This window comes from Aedes aegypti, chromosome 1, assembly GCF_002204515.2.
Source record: "Aedes aegypti strain LVP_AGWG chromosome 1, AaegL5.0 Primary Assembly, whole genome shotgun sequence".
Taxonomy (NCBI): Eukaryota; Metazoa; Arthropoda; class Insecta; order Diptera; family Culicidae; genus Aedes; species Aedes aegypti.
Genome location: NC_035107.1, coordinates 237593393 through 237618194, shown reverse-complemented (window position 1 = coordinate 237618194; position 24802 = coordinate 237593393). Strand labels below are relative to the sequence as shown.

Here is a 24802-nt window from a genome sequence, read left to right as displayed (position 1 = left end):
ATTCCATCAGACTGGAGCCTCTCAAATTGATGTCTGAGCTGCCCCAGATGATGTGATGAGCATTGGCATCACTGCCCACAATCAGCGGAAGGCCTTTTGTTACGCAGTGTACGACAACTCGTTTGAAGTCATCCGTTGGGGATGGTTCATCATGTGGTAAATATACCGAACAATAGACGTATTTCCTGTTGAGGTCACCAACAGAAACATCAATTGTGACAGCACATACATCTCTGGTCGTCAACTCAGAAATGAGTGTAGCAACGATTGCTTTATTTACGAGCACGCATGCGCGGGGCATGGAGCGCGAGTTTGCCATTTCAAGCTTGTTAAAAGTAGCAAAAACTGGATCCACAAGGTTAATTAGATAGAAGTTCCCTCTACGAAAGTAGGGTTCTTGAACTAGCGCCACTTGGGCTGCACCATTTTGCATGAGTCTGCAAAGATTGATCGTTGCTGTTCTTTTATGCTGAAGATTGATCTGAGCTAACCTAACCGTAGCCACTACCCAAACTAGGCAGGATTAAGCTTTTTGCAATCTCAGCACGAAAAAGACCAGCAACGAAAAAACCAGATCGGTATCTATTTAAAGTCGCCAAAGGCGAAAGAGCACAGAATACACTGTGTAAAACGCATAATGCGAAGCCATATAGGTGATAATTTAAATTAAATGTCAACATATTCATAATCCCACCCTTATTAAGCCTCAAGATAGAGACTGAAGAAGGGCAGCCGATTATCTCGGAGAAACACAAGGTCACCTGCACCATTGCTCCGGGTAGCACAGGAAGGGCATAATACTGTAGAGGGCGCCCTGGTACCCCACAGGCTCCGTTTGCGGTTAGGTTTTATTTAGACCCCCCTAACCATTCATTCTTAGGCACGGTACGCATCACACCATAAATTAGGGGTCACCTGTGAGGTGGACTTTTACCACCGGAACAGGCAGTCCGTAGTGTTAATTCTAAGCCAGTTGAAACAACCGCTACCGACACTACGCGGCTATCTAGGCTGCTCGGGAAAAAGAGGTTAATATTGATGATTAACTCCTGACGTGCCCAAGCAGCCATTAAAAGCACTTACGTGGATTGATTACTAGTTATCCCGGCAAACTTCGTCTTGCCATCAAGTAGGCTGTTGATAAACGCTATGGATCGTCCCATACAAAATGACAGTTCCGTCCATTCTCGTTTTTCCGACTTTACCGGTGAATATATTGAGGTTTTTATACACACAAACACGTCGGAACCCTTGACGAACAAAATGGAAAAAGAATCATCCAAATCCGTTGCCCCGTTCGTGAGCCATTTCGTGACATACAAACACCATTCCATTTTTATTTATATAGATTATCGGAATAGTTACATGAATTTTCACGTAGCTACATGATTTTTCACGTAGCAATGACGTTTGGATTATTTTGAGTGTACATCATCAAAATGGAATGTCAAAATTCATATTTGTATATTTTTTGTACACTACAAAAATGATAATATTTATCATAAATGGGTAACAAACCACATAAAACCAATATTTTTTGAATTATTAATTTAGTGACTTAAGTGTCCGGTAGGGGGGTCTCCTCCTACAAATGGAGAAATTAAAAAATAGGTATCAAAAAAATAGGGTCAACGGAAGAGTGATTTCACAATTTTCATTTTTTTTGTTTTTCAGAAACTAGAAGTAAAACACTTTTTAAAATATTTAATTATTTATTTCACTTACATTTTGTAGGTCAGACATTTGGTTTTGTTCCATATTTTATAAGCATATAAAAAACTAAAATCAAACCGGTCGGGAATATTGAACTGCATTCGATATAACATATAATGCCTTGCAAGCACAAGTATCTTCTCGAGTTGTTCAACTTTGTTCTATCAATACATATTTTGCAACAAAAAATGTAATGATTACTTTTTGCAATGAAATCAACTGTAAACTTCCGAGCTGCACAAATGGTTAATTTACTGTTAAAAACAAATTTTACTACAACTGGTCACACATTTTCTGACAGACGCTTTAGACATCAATGTAAAATAAACGGAGATTCAACGACGGGACAATAAACAATAAAATAGTTAAATTCTTTCTCTTCTAGTTTAAGAATATGGTTGTTCATTCCTGCTCGGTTGATCCGTTATTTCCTTTAAAATTTAATTTCTAGCTGCAGTAGGTTCATTTCCTTTTATAAAACAACTAATCCTTTTTCTAAACATACGCGATGATTTGCTTACTTACTATCTTTTGCTAGTTTTTTTTGTTTTGCTCTTTTGCATTACCTTGTAGGTGCTTTGCTTTTTTTTTCTTTGTAAAATCGCTTTTGATCGTAGTTGTTATTATGTAGGATAATATCAAACAAGTTTATATCAGGGGCTCATTTGGGATTAGCTGCTCGTCCGCACGCTCACTATTTTAGGGGTATCCTAGATTTAATTAATAAATAGTAACTAATAAAAGTAGGGAATTTTATGTGACAACAACTAATCCTGCTGGACGGTGGTTAAAACTTTAAATATCATAGCTGTGATTGAAAGAACAAATCGTTTGTGAAGGATAGAGGTATTTAAATTGGACCCAGGATGGAAATGAATGGAAGTTTTCAACAGAAATCGAAGAATCAGGGAAGAAACGTATCACTAACACTATAATCACAAAAGTATGTAGATAAGGAGATTCTACGGGCTAGATTTTGGTATGTACAATACAGAGCAAAGAGGTTTCTTTCCAACTTGAATGGTACATGCACTTTTTGTTTCGAACATAAAATTAAATTGTGGGGATTTTTTGCATTGTTCAGTAATAATAAATCTAACAATATATACTGGACCAGATTTCTTGTTTTTTCTTCTCTTAAAAAGTGGAATGATTACATTGAGGGGTTCTGCTTAGATTCGTCTATGTCGTGTGAAATGATTCAGCTGCTGTTTTTGTTTTCAATAAAATAACTTAAAACCATATTCGAAAAATTGTTGCCCTAGTTCAGATCAATATTTGTGAGATTCACATATCGGATAGACTTGGAAGAGAGTGATGTCGTTTGTATTTTCTTATGTTTGATTCCGTATCTGGTTTTGATAGCTTGGTCTTGATGATCGAATTCAATTTCTGTAGAAGCAATGAGAGACAAATGGCGATGACTTAGAAGACATTTCCACAAGTGACTCATATTTTTGACATTTGCTGTCTTAGTATCTAAGTTCAAGCACAGGAAAAGTTATCGATGTTGGAACAAAAACCTTCTCAAAAGTTGTATAAGCATTCAAACCCAACTATGGTGATATCACTTGACCCACATATCAACGTGGATCAGCATGTTGTGTTAATTGGTAGTGATTAAGAACATCCTGAAATGTTTCATTTTCACCATGATATCAGCGACGCTACACGTGTTGCCAGTTTGAAAGGCCGTTAAATCATCGTTTGTGGTTAACATTCTTGCCAGTTTTCAATTTGGACTTAGATATCTGTTATTTGTAGCATCTTTAGTTTATGCACAGTAACAGTAAAATGAATAAGAGCAAAAAATTCAAATGCAATGGTTCTGAACTACAAGTCCGATAAGCGCACTATATCTGCAGTTTTCGCATTTCGGATTTAATGAAGGATCACCGCACTTATTCCCGTCACAATCTCTGCAATTCGTATTCCTATAGGATGTATACATCGTCCCTCGTTGATTATGACTGTCTATCATGTCATGTCACTAATACTTCTTTGCATATATTGAACCCAAGGGATAGGTACGAGGGCGATTGAACCCGTTAAACTAATTTCCACATCAAATGAACCATCGGAAAAACGTTACAGATAGCAGTAAAACAGGCTAAAGCCTGATTTGCTTAAATATCTATGGGAAATGCCTGTAACAAATCGATCAAGAAAGCCCTTTTTCTGATCGCAGTACGCAGTTGAAAAGAAATGTCAGTTCAAACGGAACTCACTATAGGAAATTTCGGCAAGAAGTCGGCGATTAACGTCTTTAGCGGTTCCTTTTCAGCAACAAATCTGGCTTAAGGGCTGGTTTGCTACTGACAAGAATAATAATCGCCTATCTCGATGCGTAGGAAACGCTTAAGAACTGAGACGAGACTCACGAAGACGGTTTTCTTTTTCTGTGATTGCTGAGTTTTTCTTATTACACTCTGTGTTTGAATCAACCAATGAGCAAGCCGTTCAAACCCTTGCAACAACGTCTGAGTAAAAATTTATTGCGTTTGCATCACACCGAAGCCTTTTGAGTGAAATTCATGCCAGCAAACGTATGAACCAATAGCTTGCGCAACTCTACGGTGAACTTGATATATCTAGAAAGTCTTCAATGCTGAAAGAGTACGATGGGCTGGGTAATTGTGATAAATCCTCCAAAAATGGAGTTCACCTCGAATCCGGCCGGGGAAGGGCGCTCCGACTTAGGTGGCATGACCAAGTAGAGCAGGACCTTGGAAGTTTGGGACGATCAAGAAACTAGAGGCAATCGAGTTTGTTGTCGTAACATTGTGGCGCAGGTCATAGCACCATAAAAAATAATCTTCTGGGCAAATGCCTGGATAAATTATGTCAAGCCGACCCTTCACGTTAAAAGAATGCAGCTACTCGGATCTGGTATCGGCATGAAAGAAAGATAATCTTACAATCGTATTTTAAAATCAAGCACCATAAAGTGACCACAGAAAACCGACATCCAATCTTTAGCCCGAACTGATTCCCAGCCAACTATCCAAGGACCACCTTTGTAACAACTTTCTAAAACCAATCCAAAACCAGGAACCCAGTGGAAGCCTTTCGCTTGATGTCTCTTCGCCACCGCCACCGCTCTCCCCTTCTCACTTGACGAACGTCAGGTTGAACGTCCGCAGTTCCATCGGTTCAAGGAAAATGTCCCCCACGGAACGCACCGGTGCCCCCGGGTGCAAACCCGTTAACGACGTGCCGGTAATTTGTTCGATCTGCACCCCACCAAAGAGCTGCAGCCGGCTATTGTACTTATCTACATTTTTGTAATTGTTACTATTACTACTAAGACTTACGCTACTACTACTATTGTTACAAAAATAATTTACTACTTCTTCGCCACCTATCCGGCAGTCGTAGCCTTGCCGGTGTAGAACCAGCAGAGCTCCGCTCGACGGAAACAGGGGCAGGTTACCCTCGGTTAGGGTTCGGAGATTCAGAATGTGGAGATCACAGGGGAACGGAGCGGCCAGCAGTTGGACCGCCCGGTTCAGCTCTATCTGGTTACTTTCGTCGTACTTTTCCACGATGAACAGATTGGCCGGATAGTTGAGCCCGTTGGTGAGCTGATTGGCAAATATACTAGGCAGTTGAAATTCGGCGGGTTTTGGTTCGTCAGCTGGCCCCGGAGGGTTCTCAGCTAACGGTGGCGAATGGGATTCAATATTCTCTAGAACAACCCAGAATCGATGTCGGGTCAGGCGACTGTCCACAACGCCTTCTCCCATACCACGATAGTCGTCGTACAGAGTTCGCCTATCGAGCATTACTTCCAGCTGTCCGGGTTCCAAGCTGGCAGCGCCTTGAGCGTGGGTCGTGAGCAAAGTTAGCCTCATCTTATCATCTTGAATGAATGCCCCGCTGGTGATAGGGAAGTAGTTGCCCTCGATACCGATCGATGGGACCTTCACTCGCTTCTGATACTGGAATCCATTAAGATCTGAGAAGAATTCAGGGTTTTCGCTAGCCCCATTCTCAATGTCTGTCACAAAACGCATAAACAGTTCTGTTTCCCTGTTCTTTGGAGGCATCTCAAAGTCGATGTCATTCTCGATGAAGATTCCGTTATCCAGCACCGTGTTGGAGTTGAATATCCGCACGGTGTGAGCCAGGAATGGTCCGTAGATTGCTGTAACGTCACTTGCCAGTGGGCCGGAAGTTATCAGAATTGTCATGTCATTATACTGCTCTAGTATCTCTTTCTCTGAATTCCTTTGCTCCGGATCCGTCTTGAACAGATACGCACCAGAGTGGAACTGCGCACTCTTGTACGCGGCAAACTTGATCGCGCACTGAATTTGCTTACCCATGTTTTTCTTAGTCACGGACTTCAAGAAACCGCTCTGCTCATCAAACAACAGCCTCATTTTGAAGTTTTCCAGCTGAATGTCGCCCGGTTGTTTGTTCCGGATCTCGAATATCTCATTTTTCTCATCTTGGCACTCGTTGCAGTACAGCGTTGCCATCTTCGGTTTGAACTCGTCGTCATAGGTGGCCGTAAAGGTCGTTAGCGAAAGAGGTGCCAGCTTCGCCACAAACATGATTTCGTACTCCTTGTCCGAGGGAATGATCTTCCGGGATGCGTAAGATGAAGTTTCCGTGATGTTCCACACCGGGTTGATTTGTATGTTCATTGGGTTACCTTTCGGATCGAGAATTTTAACGCGCGGGGTCAGTGTTCTGATCAGAACGACTTCTATCCGTTCTTGCGCGAGGGCGTTGTAGACCACGAAGTCCGTACTCCGTGCTTCCGTGACGATCAGAGGAGTCTTCCGAGGGAGTTTGCTGAAGTTATCCCGCTCCAGCTCTCCGATCAGAAAGTTGTGCTCGGTGCCTTTCTTCTGGACGAGCAGTTCTATGGTTTTCTCTTGAAGCTTGACGGAGTCTTGGATGCTTTCAAACAGCCTCAGAGCGTAGTCTCGCATCACATTGGCTTTGGACGTTCCGGTGATGGCATCGTGATGTTGGAAAAGGCCTAGGTTCCGCCTAGCAAGGATCATCTTCTCGTAGTTCTTTTCGTAGATCTTGAAGGCATTGGAATTACCAGCTTGCCTGGCTCGGTTGAAAGCCAAGGTGAACAGAATTTCCAAGCTACGAAGGTTGTGTTCGAGTTCTCGACTGAGAATCTTGTAATACGGTCGGGTGGTGAAATATCCAGACCAGTATGCTGGACGCCCTTCGTTGAAGATGTCTGCGTAGACGAAAAAGTCTCCTTTCAAAGTCGGGAATTTATCGTAGCGTTCCTTGATGGCATTGAAGTAGTCCTTCGGAGTACCAAAGCTGATTTCCGCCTTGTACTTGTTGCGGTTCTCGTTGATATAGTCGATCAGCTTCTTGTAGTTGGTGTACTGTTGCTCCATTTCTTTATCCTTGTTGTAACGGAAATCGTCTCCAACGGGAATCAGTGCCACATTGTGAGGGAACAGGGAAGCAGTACGCGAGTATTGCTCCATGAGAAGGTCAGCTTTGGATTCGATGTTTTCCGGTGTGATGAACTGAGCTTTGATCGAGTATTCAGTATACTCGCCAGGAATCTTGCGGAAGTCGAAATTAAGGCAGATGAATGGATGTGGCCCGCAGGAATGTTTGATTGAGTAGATGTCGAAGGGCATGTTATGAGTCAGGAGAGTGTGCTTTCGATCCAGACCACTAGAAGGTGTTCGCCAGTAGGGACTCCACAGGAAATCTCCGTATCGATGACGGGCGAACCATTGCTTCCACGCGTAGTGTATCCGTTGGATGATGGTTCCTTCAAAACCACTTGCTGCTAACAAGTATGGGACGGTACTACCATGTCCAAAAGGATCTATACTCCATCCGCTCTTCGGAGTTACGTTCAGATTGGTTTTGACCCATTGATGACCTGTAAAGTCGTTAAGGATTACTATTTGAGTTCGTCGATTACTGCAGTCTTCAATTACCTTCAATAAGCTGATCAACCATCGCATAAAGATGAGCATTCGCTTCATCCGTCATGACCCAGCCTCCAGTAGTGATCTCCAAACGACCTGATTTCACCAACTTTTTCAATATCTGAAATGAACATTTCAATGAACCTTTCCGTTCAACAAACCTATCTGTTCAACTCACCCTCTGCTTGGTGGGATGTGCTTGATCCCACCATAACTGCAGAAAGCTGATCTCACTCCATATAAACGACATGTTGTTGTACTCGGGCATCTTAGTGACGGCCAAGTTCAGAATCTGCCTCGAATCCGACTGGAAGTAGTTGACGAAGGTCTTCAACCACCCGGGGTCATTATGGGAGTGCGGAACTACCACAATCTGACGGAGCAAAACAAAAAAAGATAAGCAACGTAGAAAGTTAGTTCCCTAACGGAGTGGACAGAAGAACAATAATTAAATCTCGGTTGAACAATAGCCGATGAGAAAGTATCACATTGTTCGAGTTGAAAGCCAACAGAGTGCTCCACCACATTTTTTTTAGTTTGCGTAGACATAGAGCGAAACGTGGGCGGTGAACTCCAACCGAGACGGCAGAGATTAATTTGCATAAATAATCACCTTCAACGGGGGTCGGTTCGGATCCTTCTGCAGCTTCTCGTAACGGCTCTCGAAGTCCTTGTCCCAGTATTCCTTTGTTTTCATCCATTCGGGCTGCAAGAAAGGGAAAGTAACGTGAAAAGTGGAGGTGAACCTATTGCGAAAACGGTCAGTGTTTATGGAACATGAGTATGGGAAAAAACAATGTGAAAGAGCGTGGAAAGATTTTGATAAAATTAAATTAAAAACCAGGCAGGGATTTTTTCTAACTCTTTCCGGTAGCCGGTTCTTTCATCATAATTTGAATTGGCAAAGTTTTCCCGAGCGAGTACTTTTCCACTCGTTTAGTTGGTTATGTTTGCTTCTTCTTTCCCTTTGTTTTGGTTGATGTGCTTGATTTATTCCGGAAGCATGCTGGGAAATTTAACAAAGGATATCCCATTCAACAAGTTTAACTGTGTTTGACTTGTTGAAATATTAGCATTTGAGATGTTTGCTGAGTGGAATAAGCTATAGATTCCAACTATCTATGCCTGCTCATGCACATTTCCCCTTTACGAGATATTATTCAAATTGTCAATATATAAATCCAAACCTCATGGTAAAAGGTGTCAGGTTCTGGAGGCACGTTTCCCGCCAATAGTAAGCCTGGCTCCTTCTACTAGCATGAACTTTGTCTTCAACACCAGTTAAGACCTTTTCAAAAGTTCAGTCGCCGATGTCAGTATCATTCGCGAAGCAAACAAATTGATTGGACGTGTTGGAATGCATTCTTTGGTTAATGAACTTCGCTTTCTGCAGAACAAATTTTAGAGCAATATTGGCCGAACACCCTATAGCTTCGACCTGTCGTGGTCCCTGGTGGGTTCCGAACGGTCTGGAGTATTTGCTTGATATCTTCACACAATTTGCAACATCCAACGTCGCTCTAATCGTCTTGTGAGCCTCCCCGGAAGAGCTGTTCCATATTAATATTATCAATTCTATCAACTTCTTTAGTAAACTTAGGTTAGTCAAAATTCATATTTTTCGAACAGTTCAGTTACACAGATTTGATTGTAATGCCCCAAAACAAGTACGACGGTGAACCTCACTGACTCATATATCGAAATTCCCTATCAAAATATGTTTCAATACTAAAAAATATATCCAAAATAAAAATTGGTAGATCCCATTTTGGGGTGAAATTGATCATGTGTCGACGCATGTCGTTATATTAAATTTGGGTTGTCTAAATTTGAATGTTTTCTCAATTCTTACCAATTCAACATTTATAAAAATCAAGAATAATTAAATTTCATTTGTATAACTTCTAAATGTGGCAATTCCGAAAGGAATGTCTAAATATCTATCAGGAATTAGATCATTTCAACAAAATGAGCAAATCGGTACGAATATTAATAATGAATTAACTTCCAGGCTATCATTATGTTTTAATCCTTGTTTTGGACATAATGTTTCAGAATGTCTCTCATTTTCACATCGAACATTATTTTTATAGAAACAATATTTTTTTCACACCAAGAACATCACAACACACAATTTGGCAATAGGATGCTAAGGCCCTGTCCTAATTTTAGTGCCAAACACTCAAATTCAAGCCAGAATCGCATGTTTACTCAATTTTTAAATGTTTTTCGTTGGTTCAAGTCCAAAAACATTTTTTTAAACATTTTGAGATTTTGTCACACTATTTGGCTTAAACTAAAATTTTGAGTATATTTTGTTTTCCGTATCCCTTTCGAAATGTCAGATAGGAATAACCCGAAATATGATCTAAAGTGTAAAGGTTCATATTTGAACTAATTTTTAAAGCTAAAGTTTAAATATGATAACGCCATTATTTGTGCGAGAAAATTGCTAAAGTACCTAGTTGCAAGAACATGCTTTTTCGTGTTTATGAATAAAAACAAGATTTTAGGATCCTATTGTCAGGACAAACGTCGTTTATTAAAAACATGTTTTATAGATATTGGTTCTCTAGTTGTACACAACGGTGACCAATTTGACTCGAATTTACGGTATTGTGACAAATAAGTAAAAACTAAAAATGCTGTCAAAAATTGTGGTCATTCTATCATGGTTTATAAATTTCGCTGAATTTTAAAAGCTATACAGTCACCCCACAGTTATGGATCATTTTTCAGAATAAAATACGATTAAAAAACACAGCTTCACGTACAAAACAAAATTACCTCCATGACACTGCGGAATATAGTTGTTTTTGAGAATACACCTCAAAATACCCGGTTATTTAAGTAAAAGTGACGATTTCGATAGAAATTGCAACGATGCCCACCCCACAGATGTGGATCAGTGGGAGAGAAGGATCCGTATTATGGATCAAATCGACTCATATTATGGATCAAATCGACTCAAGTTATGGATCAAAACACTATAACAGCAATTTATCTGCGAGATAAACGAATGGTGCGCTAGTGAAAGCATACGTTTCGGCGTTTGTTTCGGAATCGTCTTGTCTTTGATTCATAACTGTGGTGAGGGTTTCAATCAGAGGCGCGTCCATGTTCGTAACCATGGGTAGGACAAACGTTGGCAAATAAAAATTAAAGCTAAGGAAAATTTGAACCCTATGGAATCCTAGACTGAAAATTTAAAGTTACTATATTTGAGGGGCTCAAACGCAAAGGGGTGTAAGTGACATTTTCGACGGTTTTGAGTTGAAAAAATTCTACTTTTTCCATGCATTCTAGCGGAATTTTCAGGTGACTTTTCCACTCAACAGAAGAAATCACATAATTCTTAGAAAACTATCATACAATTTTTATAGTATGTAATTGCCAAAAAAGCACCAGAACAAACATTTAAAGATCTATGGCCTTTTCGGAATTACTTGATTACTTGATACTATATCTCTAGAAATTTCATCTGAAATTTATTCAGATAAAATGTTCAGATATCACTCCGGAAATTTCTTATGAAATGTGAAAAATAGTCTCAGGGAATTTCTCCAATTATTTTGCCTAAAGAATTCATCCTGGATTTACTCAAGGATAACCACAGAAATGTAATTTCTCCAAAGATTGTTCCAGGAATCATCAGAATTCCTCAAAAAAATCATTGTGAAATTTTTCAAGAAAGTTTGTACTCCTCTAAGATTTTATCCAGTGATTAATCCATTGATTTCCCTGGGACATACTGCAAGATATCCGGTCAAAGCATCTTCTAAAATTCAGTAAATAATTTCTCCAGAAATGCCGCAAAAAAAAAGAATTTCCTATGAAACAGTTTCTGACAATTTATATTAGATTTCAACCAGAGATTCATATAAAAATACTTTCAGCAATTGCTCCTCTATGTTTTCGGCAAAAAAAATCCTCCTGTAATACTTTGAGATTTTCTCATGTAAGAGTTGAAAGTCTTTAGGGAAATACCAACTAATTTTTCTGAAAAATGATTCCGTGAAGCACTTCTAAAGAAAATCCTGAAGTAATCTCATATAAAACTAGTGGAAGTTTTCAAGTCACTCTTAAAGAACAATGATCTCGGAAATAACGTCTGGACTATTGAGGAAGTTTAAGAAGATTTCCTAGATAATTTGATAAGATAATCTAAAAAAAAAAACAATCAAATCTCGGGATAGTATTTCGCACGGTTTTCCGAAGGCTCTGCTCAAAACAGAAAATTATTTGACTGAATCTCTATAGAAGTTTGTGTATGAATGCTCAGAGAAATTATTGGAAAAATTGTTGTTGTATTAGCTGTTGGGATAACTCTAATTAATTTTTAAAGATTTCATGGGAATTTTTAGGAAATTTAAAAAATGTTTGAAAATACTGCAGGATAAAATGCTGGCGAAATTCCTAGAAATAAAATAGATTTTTTCGAAAAGCCAACTAGGAAGCCCCTTAAGGAATTTTGGATTTCTGAGAGGAATCGTGGACGAATTCTCGAAGGAATCTACATGAACAGGCAGAGGAATTCTTGCAGGGTTGCTTGAAAGACCCCTCAGCTATTTTTTTTTTCAAAATCTTTGAAATAAATTTTCAAGGAACTCCTTAGGAAAAATTCTGTAGAAATCTTAGGAGATCTTCTAGAGTAACAACTAGAGAATTCAGTTAAAGTTAAAATTGTAGGTTAGTGTTGGAAAACAAAATCAAGGTATACCTGAGGAAATTACTGGAGGTAGTAACTTTGGAGTTCTGATCGATATCCTAAAGTAAATCATTTCATTTTCATCATTTGAAAAAGCTGTCAGAGAGAATTGGTAGAGAAATCTTTAGAAAAAAAAACCCTGAACAAAATTTTAATAATTCCTGAAACTTTTCCTCAGGGAATCTTGAAAAGCCTGTTGGATCCGTTATAGTTTCTAGAAGTTTCTCTGGAGCCTGTGGAACTTTGCATCAGGTTTCAATGCAAGCAGAATTAGGAAAAAGAGACTTTAGAGATCATTTTGGTTAAAACTTGGACTTAAGAGACTTTCTATTAAAAAAGAGAATTAAAATTGGGGCCAAGTCTCTAAAATGCAACCTACTATCAGCTCTGTCTTTAGGATCATTTAATGGATCAACTTGTGTTATCATTCTTATTAAAATATATGAATGTCTTCTATATTTAAATCCTTTTTAAATCAATTTTACTAAGCAAACCGCTTGATTTCACAACCTACTTAATTTTCTAGATAACAAATTGATGAACAGCCAAAATTATTTTAAATTGTGTAGTATTTCTTTTTCTACGCTAATAGAAAAAGTTTACAAAAGAAACTGAAGATACTTGAAAAATATTTTATCGCTAGATACTCTTTCAAACACTTCACTGAAACAACTTTAACCATACTGCAAAAAAAAAACTTTAAGAATATCGTCATAATCTGTTCTAAATATTTTTGAGATACCTTTATTTTAATCCGTTACTTCATCCAATGATTCTTGAAGAGATTACCGTAAAACGGGGTATCTTTGATAATGCGGGTAACTTTGATAGTGCGTTACCCACCACATACTAAACGAAATATCATAATTTCTGTTAATCGGTTAAGCGAAACGAATGCAAAACTAAAGAACATTAGTATAAAACTTCATGTAAGAGCTGTTTTCGTTTGAATCGAGAGCATTTGAGGCTTTATATACGAATATGAAAAATTGATTCGATTTTAGCATTTTCGAAACACTTACAAACAATCTGTTCTACGATCACTATTTGAAGTAGTATTGAATAGTTGGTCACTTATCAATGACAGCCTAGTTATCATAGAACTTGAATGTGGTCTCAAATCTCTTATCGAAAAGCATTTTTACAAACTGGGACCATTTTTGTAATCTAAGTCAGAAATTTCCATATAACGTTAAACGCCTAGAGGTATGCAATTCCCTACAAATGTTCGTAATTCATTCAATTTTGTTCGATTTATACTCCACTATCAAAGTTACCCAAAATCAGAAACCCGACTTTCAATTGTATGAAAAATTATACATCCATTCAAAATAAATCTTTTGGCAATCTATCAACTGTGATCGATAGCTAGGATGCCAGTACTTGTTTTAAAATTACAAACTATTATTCTTTGAAAGAGCATGCATAAATATTCAAGTTTTCTTCGAAAAAACTATCAAAGTTACCCCGTTTTACGGTACTATGAAAGTTTAAGAAACTTCTCAATAATTTACTTCCAGGAACGCTCATGGCAATTTGTCCTAGAACATTTGAAGAGTTAGCTATAGATATTTTTGAGAATCTCATTGATACATTCAGAAATGCAATAGAAAATTCCTCCGTTTGTGTTTCTTATTTTTAAAGAAGTTTCTTGTATGTATAATGAACAATAATAAATAGTTTAATTTATTTTTCGAGCTTTCCGCATATCTTATACTTTTGCTTTTTGTTGAAACATGGATAGGACAATCCTTCGACTGTCCTACCCATGTGTTTTTGTGCGTAGTACATGTCCTACCTGTCCTACCCACTTCCCGCGCCACTGGTTTCAATGCCCCACAGTTACGAATCAACGCATCTGGGAATACGCTTGACATTTTATTTCCTACGGACGGAAAAAATATGAATAAGCATATTACAATTGATTGTGATCAAGCTGTACAGATTTATGGTTCACGTAGGTAAAATGTGTTCTGCGTAATTGCAACTCTATTTGATGAGATATTCCCGTTTTAATCCAAATCTGATCCATATCTGTGTGCTATCCATAACTGTGGGGTGACTGTACTAGGGGATGGACAGCTTTGCTCTGAGCAGGCTATGCGCATCGAGCAACTCTTTGAGTTACTAACTTTTGGTCAGAAAGCAGTAAATTCAGTCAGATGTCAGATTTGTTTCGATCTTGCATCTGGGTAAAATAAATGTAGGATAGGAAGGTTTTTTATTCTTACAAGGGAAGGTCACGATGGTGTTACACGGGGTTTTAAACCGGACTATATTTGTTAGATTCTACATGTCGAAATATGAAAAACCACAAATGCCTTGGGTGATGGACCAGACCCCCGAAGGGCTTTGAAACGGTCGATTTTGTACGAGTATAATATTATAGAGTCAATTGAAAATTTGCCAAAAAGATTTTTCTCAGTATTTATTGTGATAGTTTTTGATTTTAATGTATGTTTATAATGTATTTTTATGCGATAGTCGTAATTAGCATGGAATATGGACACCAAAACAAGTTTGGTTTTATTAGAATAGTATACCAAGAAGAAACCCACCCCGATTGCGCCTATGGAATGGAAAAAAAATCATCTTAAACATACATTAATGTCAATTCTGTTCTCCACCATCACAATAAATACTGAAACAATATTTTTGTCAAATTTTCAATTACCGTAAACGGGGTAACTTTGATAGTTTTTTTTTCGAAGAAAACTTGAATATTTATACATGCTGTTTCAAAGAATTATAATTTATATTTTTAAAACAATTACTGGTATCCTAACTATCGATTGCATTTGATAGATTTCCAAAATATTTATTATGAATGGAAATATAATTTTTCATATAATCGAGAGTCAGTTTTCTGTTTTGGGGTAACTTTGAAAGTCGAACAAAATTGAATGAATTACGGAACATTTATAGGGCGTTGCATACCTCTAGGCGTTTAACGCTATATGGAAATTTCTGACTTCGATTATAAAAATGGTCCCAGTTTGTAAAAATGGTATTCGCTAAGAGATTTGAGACCGAATTCATGTTCCACTACAACTAGGCTGTCAAGGATAAGTGACGAATCCATTATGGCTTCATCAAATAGTGATCGTAGAACAGATTGTTTTTGAGCTTTTAAAAAATGCTAAAATCTTATAAATTTTTAATATTTGTATATGGACATTTGAAGATATGTACTTGATTCCAACGAAAATAGCTTTGACGTGAAATGTCATACTAATACTTTTTATTTTTGCATTCGTTTTGCTTAAATGATTAACAGAAAGTTTGTTATTTCGTTTAGTATGTCGTGGGTCTCGCACTATCAAAGTTACCCGCATTATCAAAGTTACCCCGTTTTACGGTAGCTCAATAATATTATAGACATACAAAATTGCCCGTTTTAGAGCTCCTCCAGGCTACACCACTGGTCCATCACCCGAAAGGGTTTTTCATATTTCGACATGAAGAATCTAACAAAAATAGTCCGGTTGCAAACCCCGTTAGATGTTGTTCGTTCAGAATGTTACGAAGAAAGCGCCATCATACCAATTGTGACAAAGTTCGAGAAATGGAAAATGTTAGTGCTAAAAGAAATTATTGCCTAAATCAAAGTAAACCAAATATCAAGAGCACATTGTAGTAGGCTGAGATCAGAGTGGATTTAGATAAGAGTGGCGTCAATGTCAAAATTGGAACAGCGGCGAACTGTCATTTCCATACAAATCCGCGTTCCAATCGAGCAGGAGACCTGTCAAAACTGGTACATGACGTCACTTTTGTTTACAGGCACTCTAGCTGAGATGAGGAAGAATGTCACAGTAGGCTGAGAAAGTAAACGTACCATAAATGTCATTAATTTTCCAGTACTTATCTGAACAGGTTGTGTTCTCACATTATTACATTGGCGACGAAGATTTGTTCGAACTTCCGTGCCGTTTCGGAAAAAGAAGGTGGACGAAGAAGAAAAATATTGAATATTTGGTGTCAATCTATCGGAATACTACATGGACGGAATACTAGTCTGAATACTTTGCATGGATTCATGAGCAGAATAATGTGATAATCCCGGTTCTCATTGTCATATTGTCCTGGGCACAAGTTGCAAGGAATCTTACCCGATTTTCTGATGAAATCCTAGACATTTTTTCTATAAAACATTTTCACCATAAATCTTTGGCATATTACAAATTTATGGTAAAAATGTTTAAACTCTTTTATTTTTCGGAGATAATTTTTTTTTTGCTGAGAATTTCATTGACGAGATCATCTGTTGTTTTCTATCAAAAAATGAACTAATAACTAATTCTAAACAGTATCTATAAGAGTCTCTTTAGGAATGCCTGGTGCATTTACTAATACCGTAAAACGGGGTAACTTTGATAATGCGGGTAACTTTGATAGTGCGTAACCCATCGCATACTAAATGAAATATCATAATTTCTGTTAATCTGTTGAGCAAAACGTATGCAAAACTAAAAAATATTAGTATCACACTTCATGTAAGAGCGGTTTTCATTTAAATCATGAACATTTTATGCTTTTTATACGAATTAAAAAATTTACACAATTTTAGCATTTTCAAAACGCTTACAAACAATCTGTTCTACGATCACTATTTGATGTAGTTTTGAATTGTTGGCAACTTATCTTTGATAGCCTAGTTATCATAGAACTTGATTACGGTCTCAAATCTCTTAGCGAAAAGCATATTCACAAACTGGGACTATTTTTGTAATCTAAGTCAGAAATTTCCATATAACGTTAAATGCCTAGAGGTATGCAATGCCCTACAAATGTTCGTTATTCAGTCAATTTTGTTCGAAACATACTCCATTATCAAAGTTACCGTAAAACGGGGTAACTTTGATAGTTTTTTCGAAGAAAACTTGAATATTTTTGCATGCTGTTTCAAAGGTTTACAATTTATATTTTTAAAACAAGTACTGGTATCCTAGCTATCGATTACAGTCGATAAATTGGCAAAAGATTCATTTTGAATGGATATATAATTTTTCATATAATCGAAAGTTGGTTTTCTGTTTTGGGGTAACTTTGATAATGGAGTATGTTTCGAACAAAATTGACTGAATAACGAACATTTGTAGGGCATTGCATACCTCTAGGCATTTAACGTTATATGGAAATTTCTGACTTAGATTACAAAAATAGTCCCAGTTTGTGAATATGCTTTTCGCTAAGAGATTTGAGACCGTAATCAAGTTCTATGATAACTAGGCTATCAAAGATAAGTTGCCAACAATTCAAAACTACATCAAATAGTGATCGTAGAACAGATTGTTTGTAAGCGTTTTGAAAATGCTAAAATTGTGTAAATTTTTTAATTCGTATAAAAAGCATAAAATGTTCATGATTTAAATGAAAACCGCTCTTACATGAAGTGTGATACTAATATTTTTTAGTTTTGCATACGTTTTGCTTAACAGATTAACAGAAATTATGATATTTCATTTAGTATGCGATGGGTTACGCACTATCAAAGTTACCCGCATTATCAAAGTTACCCCGTTTTACGGTACCCCAAAACAGAAAACCAACTTTCGATTATATGAAAAATTATATATCCATTCAAAATGAATCTTTTGCCAATTTATCGACTGTAATCGATAGCTAGGATACCAGTACTTGTTTTAAAAATATAAATTGTAAACCTTTGAAACAGCATGCAAAAATATTCAAGTTTTCTTCGAAAAAACTATCAAAGTTACCCCGTTTTACGGTACTCCAAAGAACACTTTATCTTGGTCAATGCATTTCACCAAAATTTAAAATTTAAATTAATGCTTTATGCATACATTAGTTCTAGCAGGTTTGTTTCATGCCTTATAAACACATATATGTTGGATTTTTCTTCTATTTTTTTGAACAACAGTATTCTTAGACAGTTCTTCTCAACAAACATTTTTGCCTAAATTTAACCAACTGTTCAATGTATTTCAATTTTACGTATATACTTCCTAAGTTTGAGGATTTATTTGACGAGTTTAGATTGAAATTTTTATAGAATTCCGGAAAAAATATGATATATTTTTTATGGCATACATTAATGAAAACCCGAATTTAGTACTAAACTCGACTCGAGTACACGACACTGAAGAAGGCATTACAGTTGAGGTCGAAATACGCGTATCTGTCAAAGAATACAAACTCTAGCGGAATTAAATGGTATAGTACTAAATCCGGTTTTTCATTCATTTATAGGTATTCCACTTAACAGCTCAAAGATTCATTGCCATTTTTATGGTATGTTTAACGAAAACTTTCATGAAAATAAATACAAAAATAAGTTTTGACTTTAACTAGCGGGCGCTCAAATGGGGGCTTGGAAAGGGCGCCATGAGGCAACGTTACGGCTCTGTCTATACGGTTATGGTATTCACTTGATAGGGAATTCGTGGTGTAGAATAACTGCTCCAATAGATGTGAAGAAAAAAACTAACGTGGTTGATATCTATAACGATTGCAAAGAACGTTCTCACATAGCTGCAAATTTTACAAGCTGCAAAACGACTCATTCTTCGCAACACCCAGAAAAATGAAGAAAGTTTTTCATTCGATTTCAACGACTAGTTGAGGGCGACTGGGTTAAAGTGGACCCCATGTTAGAAATTCTGGAAAGCTAAAAGATTTTTGACATTTGGTAGTTACAAGCCTGATATCTTTCAACTGATTAAAAGCACAAGTTCAAACACAAGTTAGATTGCTGATATGTCCATTTATCCCAACGGCCCATTTTATACCGATTCCTCCAACTACCCTGCTGTACAGTGGCGAATGAATAGATAGATTGCTTCGTAAATTTACACCACCAAATTGGATGAGCAGTTCGACACCTCTTCCAGTTTTTAGCATCACAATATAAAAGTCAGACCGCGTCATATAGCTCTATGCTGAAATGCGAAGAACTTTGACTGGACGCTGATGAATCAACCAAAGATGGTCTTGCTGCCAGTTAAGAAGATCATCATCATCTTTGATTTTACACCCAAGCCAGTGAGGTTTCGCAGAGAGAGTGCATTCTCTCTAAAATAAAGTTACACAAATTCACCATGGTGTAATTTTAATATATCCTGAGAATTCGATTTTGTGTTGAGTTATGTTTAATTCTCTCAAATTTCACGGTACCGACAGAAATGCTAAGTATTACGAAGTTTCTTTATGTGTCATATACTTTTTGTGAAAAAGAAGAAGAAATCAATCCTGGAATGGTTTTTCAGAATTTGTTTAAATTACACACATCATGTATTGGTCCAGAAGAGCAGGATTTGCTGCAAATTTTCCTCAATTTTGTGTAATTTCGTTTAACCGTGTTCTCCGTTTCTCACTCTGGTTGGTTGTCGAAAGATTGATTGGCGATAAAAAGTTTTCCATTCGCGTTTAGGATGGCGAACGGGCGAACGAAACTCCTTCCTCGGTTGGCTTCTCGCGTTTGGCATGTTTATATTATGGTCCGCCGTTTGCTTCAGGACCAGAGTTTTGATTAAAATTTTATTTTTAACCCTCGACGAAAAGTTGCTGTGGATACTTTCAGTAACACTTGTCGGGCGAAAAAGGGAGGTGACGATGTAGCTATCCGTGTTGCAGAGTGAGGAAATTTGGTGAAAATTGTTTTACTTTCATGGGCGCGCGTTAATTTAAGGGATTCATACTGGAAGGGTAGAAGAAAATTTTTCATTAGAAGTTTGAAAAGTGTTTTCTTATCTGGATTTGAAAGATGAGTTGCAAGAAATGGTTGGCGATCAATCGTTTGGTAAAAGCAATGCAGATATGAGACCGAAAAACTCAACACTCAAGAGAAATCGGAAGCTTGCAAAGAATCCCTAATTTAAATACCTCCAACTCCACCTACAAGCCTATCACTTTTGCTGGAGCATAGAACTTTATTACCAACCGACATAACTCCTGTTTGGAATCCGTTTTAGCATTGACAATGCAATATTAACGATGATGATAGGCACCCTGCATGGTCCTTAACATCATCATAAAGGGTCGTTGTTGGTATTTATGGAGCAGTTGTCTAGTCGTGTTCCCCATCAACCACGCTTTCCTGTGCAGACAGACCAAGTAGTTGACCTACAGCTTCTTGTTGGTTGCGGTAAGTGACATTGTCTCTACCGGAAGCCATGAACGTCGAAACCACCCAAGCCAAAGGTTCCAAAACTTTTTGGATGTCTGACCCACCTGGTCCGGCTTATTTTTCACGACCGACCAGAAAAATACGATAGGAATTGAACTTTATATAAAACTAAAAAGGATAAACATTCGAAATATGTATTTCACATTGAGGAGCTTTGCCTAACCTTGATGACTGGTTCGTTATCATGAATAACCTTATATATCTCATTAATTATTCAGATTTGAATAACTTCGATCGATTCATTTGTGGATTGTAGATTAGTTCACAGCTATAAAACAAAACTATGCTGAAAGAGTCTGCGTCATCTTTAAATTTTGTAGCATCGTGCCTTTGGCACATAACATACGAGTGCAAAATTGCAACGTTAGCAAAAAGCTCTCAGTTAATAACTGGGGAAAAGCAATCAGAACTCTATGCTGAAAATAAGACTCTTTCCAGTTTGGAACGAATTACCAAGAAGAAGAGAAGATGGTCCAATGCTTTAGTTATAAATACTTCATCAGCATATCGGAAGGGAATCCGTCAAGACTAAAGACCAGTAGTCAAAAATATATAATAAAATACAAACGTCTGAACCTCTCTCTGCTAAAACTCCAAACCTTTTGTCGACCCTGGGGATCGCGACCCACAGTTTGGGAAACTATGACCTAAGCTGCCAGCCATAAAGGAAAAGTCGATGAGATGGGACGAGAAATGATAGGTGGAAAATTATAATTTCATAACCATTGGAGGAAGCATTGTGCTTGTGCGCCACAGAAGAAATGTATGAAACGTGGTTCAGTTGAATTTATGAAGTTTTGCTAGTAATGAGAATACGTTTGGTAGTCGCACAGTAAATCAAAGATTTTTTTTTTTAATAATGTTGAGAACTCCAGAAAATATATTTTTGACAAGTTATACAATGGAACTATGCTACGTTCTTATGGTCTATTTCAGTGAATCAAATTATCATCAAAGTAGACGAAAAACAAACAACAAAGCAAGCTCGCTCACAACCGTTTGTCGCAACTGTTGCGGATAAGGACACAATCAAAATCAAAATTGTCATGACAATCACAGAGCGCAACATTGTTGCAAACTTTTCAACTCGCAATTAATCAGTTATTTTAAACACAAAACCAAATTTGTTTTATGGATGCTGTTTGATAATGTGTCAATGTTTACCAACACGGAGAAAGTTCTCGAAAATTGCAATGCGAAGCCCAGAAAATCGCCGCGCACGTGGTGATCGATCTTTGTCATATTCTGTTCAGGTGATGACAAACTCATGTTGCGGATTAAAATTGTTGCAACAAGAATAGGAGGTGACATTGTCTTTGTTGCTGCGTGTTGGGTGACAATTTATTCACTGGTCTATTTACATTTTAAGGATCGCCCGGGACCCGCTTGGTCTTTTTGCCAACGTAAGAAACTTTTAAATAACTTTTTTTATCCAATGAATTAATACAGAAATATTCTAGTGCAAACTCATAGGATCAATTCAAAACCTTGTTCAAGATTTTTAAATAAATTTCTTTAGGTGTTCACCCAGGAATTGCTCTGAAATGCCCATCTGCCTAAAGTAAAAAATGTAAGCTAATAACAATTTTGTTAGAATTAGATTTTAAAATTTAATTTCAAAATTCCAAAAGTGCTTCTTCTTGCAAACCCACTTGGGATTCTTTTTAAAGCTCTTCCAGTTTTTCTTCAATTTTTTCATCAGTTTTTGTTATACACTTGGTTATACACTCGATGGTCCCTACCAGTCTTCCCAAACGAACATCAAACACGTTGGGTATAGTTCTTTTCGTACTCGCTTCGAACCCTGTCTTCGTGTTCAAACCGAAACCACGAAGCAGCTCACGAACCGTACCTAAACCCGAACTTATGTTTGGAGAAACAAAGTTCAATCCGATGTTTAGAAACCGGTACAACCGTACAGTACACAGTCACGAGTACGCTGCAGCATCAGTGTGTTTTGTTTTGTTTTTTTTCTGCCCTAGCAACGCGTTGTTTGCACAGTTTGCTAGTGCTATTTGAGTGTAGTAAGCGTCGGAAAGTAAATTAGAATCGTGTCAAATATAACCGATGATTTAAGGTTTTTCTAACCCGAATGACCCTGGTTACCTAGAAAAATAATACATGTGAAGCAAAAACATATTTTGAGCATCTCTAACGAGGCATATCAGTGCTCTGGGTATATATGATTGAGGTTTGGAATCTTCAACAAAGCATTTTGGACTAAGTTGTACTACATTTTGACCTCTTTGGATTTGATCTAGATAACTAAGAGATGATCTAGATCAAAATGTAGTGCAACTTAGGGATCGTCCATAAATGACGTAGCATTTTAGGGGAAGGGGGGCGTCTATGATGACGTGACGAACAATATATTAGGCATAGGAAAACAGGGTGATAGTTTCAAAAGTTTTGTTGTTTATCGACCTGAAAAATGACCAAAATTACAGCGAAAAACGTTTTCTCGAGTTTTCACGATTTTCGCCAGGAAAACACTTAAAAATATATATAGAGAAGCATTGTAATACATTTTCTATGATCTCGGGTGGAAAACAGCGTCCCACAGCACGTCGTTCGTTAAAAACGATGGTTGCGCGTTTTACCCCAACGGCGCATTTTACACCCAGTTCCCCTGCTTAACCACGAAAATTCTGTGAAATCTCATACCAATTTATAAATATGCCATCAACTATTGCAATTGGTTGAAAAACAGTGATATAATCAAAAGTTATTTGTATTAAACAGTTTTCAGATTTTCCATAAATTCTTTTGTTCGAATAGAAGATTACCGTTGGTTCTAATAACGCATTTTAAAATTCTAGTCGACCTAATGCCATGTTTTTTTAATTTTTTTTATTTTTGAAAAATATCACATTTAGTAAAAGGTTAGATAACAAAATACAACAAATAACTATGAAGTAAGAATGTCGAATGCCCCATAGAAATTTTCAATGGACGTGTAATTACAGAGATATGGACAAAACAATTTTGTATGTTTTTTTGGGGGGTTGAATCCAAACTTTGGCACGGGAGTGTAACTCTGGAATTTATGAAGATATTTGGGAAGGAGTTCTTCAATGAATTCCTTTGAGGAATCCATCTAGAAGGAAGAAAATCTTCAAGATATATCATCGTATTTAACAGTGTAAAGAAAAGCATATCGTGTTTAAAAGTACAAGGAATTACTTTATGAGTTTTCTTGGAATTCAAGCAAAGGTCTCTCAACAAACTACTTGGGAAATTTATCCAGAAACTTTTCAAAAATTTTCACAAAGTATTCGATTGAAATTTTTACTAATGCTCTCTCCGATTCTCTTGAATTCTTTGCAGGCATTATTATTAAAATACTGCCAATTCCTTCTCTTAAGGATCAATTTTTTTGTTAAGAATGTTATCCAAAATGTTGGGCAAGTTTTTCTTATCTTGATACTCTTAAGATGTTACATCTGATAATCCTTTAGAAGCTCTGCTATGAAAACTCCATGTAAAAATCGTCAAAATCATTTTTTGAGGAATTTCCCAGACAGTTCTTAATGAAATGATATCTCAAATATTGGAAAAGAAAATGGTGTAAATCGTGGGAGGAAATTAAGATATAATACTGAAGAAATACCTGAAAATAACTTTGGAACTAAGCAAACTTGAAAATACGTCAGCATTTGTAAGCATTTATTAAATTATTTGAGACTAAGAACAAAATCTGAAAAACTTTTCTACGTGTTTGAACTCCTCTGAATAGAATCTCTACGAAGAGAATCTAATAAAACCTACAAGGGGTAGTCGAAATACGCGTATCTGTCAAAAGATAATGTAATCAGGGCGGAATTAAAAGGTACAATACTCAATCTGCTTTTAAATTCAAACCAGAAAAAAAAACTATTCTAAAACTCTTAAGAACTGTGGTGGAATCGTTGATAATTCCCTAGAGAAATCCTCGTAAAAACGATGCGAACTGGTGCGATGGCTGCAAATAACCGAACATATATTTTTCACAATTTATTCCTGAGTCGTTTTCCAAGATTTCACAAAGATTGAGTGACGGTAGATTTTTGAAGTTTATTTTGAAGAACGTAACCTGCTATGAATTTGGAAGAACTTGAAAAGAAGTTTTATTAGATTCCTGAAAAGTATCCTTTCAGAACCCTGAGAAGGCTTCTATCATATCCCCGAGAAGAATTCATATTTCTTAGAAGGGTCCTATAAGGATCTGGTAAATTCTATCAGGAACCTAAGAGACTGAGGAAAGTTCTATCATCATTCTGAGAAGAGTTCTATTAGCATCATGAGAAATATTATCTTAGA

At 37.0% G+C, this 24802-nt stretch overlaps 1 protein-coding gene across 1 annotated transcript in view; it reads right to left on the bottom strand.

Moving 5' to 3' along the window:
• Nucleotides 1–1868: 1868 nt before the first annotated feature.
• LOC5564678 (alpha-mannosidase 2) overlaps nt 1869–24802 on the bottom strand; it is a 330366-nt gene continuing 307432 nt past the window's right edge. Inside the window, exons 6-9 of the mRNA XM_021837318.1 lie at nt 8257–8349; nt 7822–8016; nt 7653–7764; nt 1869–7594 (exon numbers count right to left, since the gene is read on the bottom strand). Coding sequence (XP_021693010.1) covers nt 4824–7594; nt 7653–7764; nt 7822–8016; nt 8257–8349 — 3171 coding nt within the window. The 3' untranslated portion in view covers nt 1869–4823. The remainder of the gene's footprint in view (nt 7595–7652; nt 7765–7821; nt 8017–8256; nt 8350–24802) is intronic.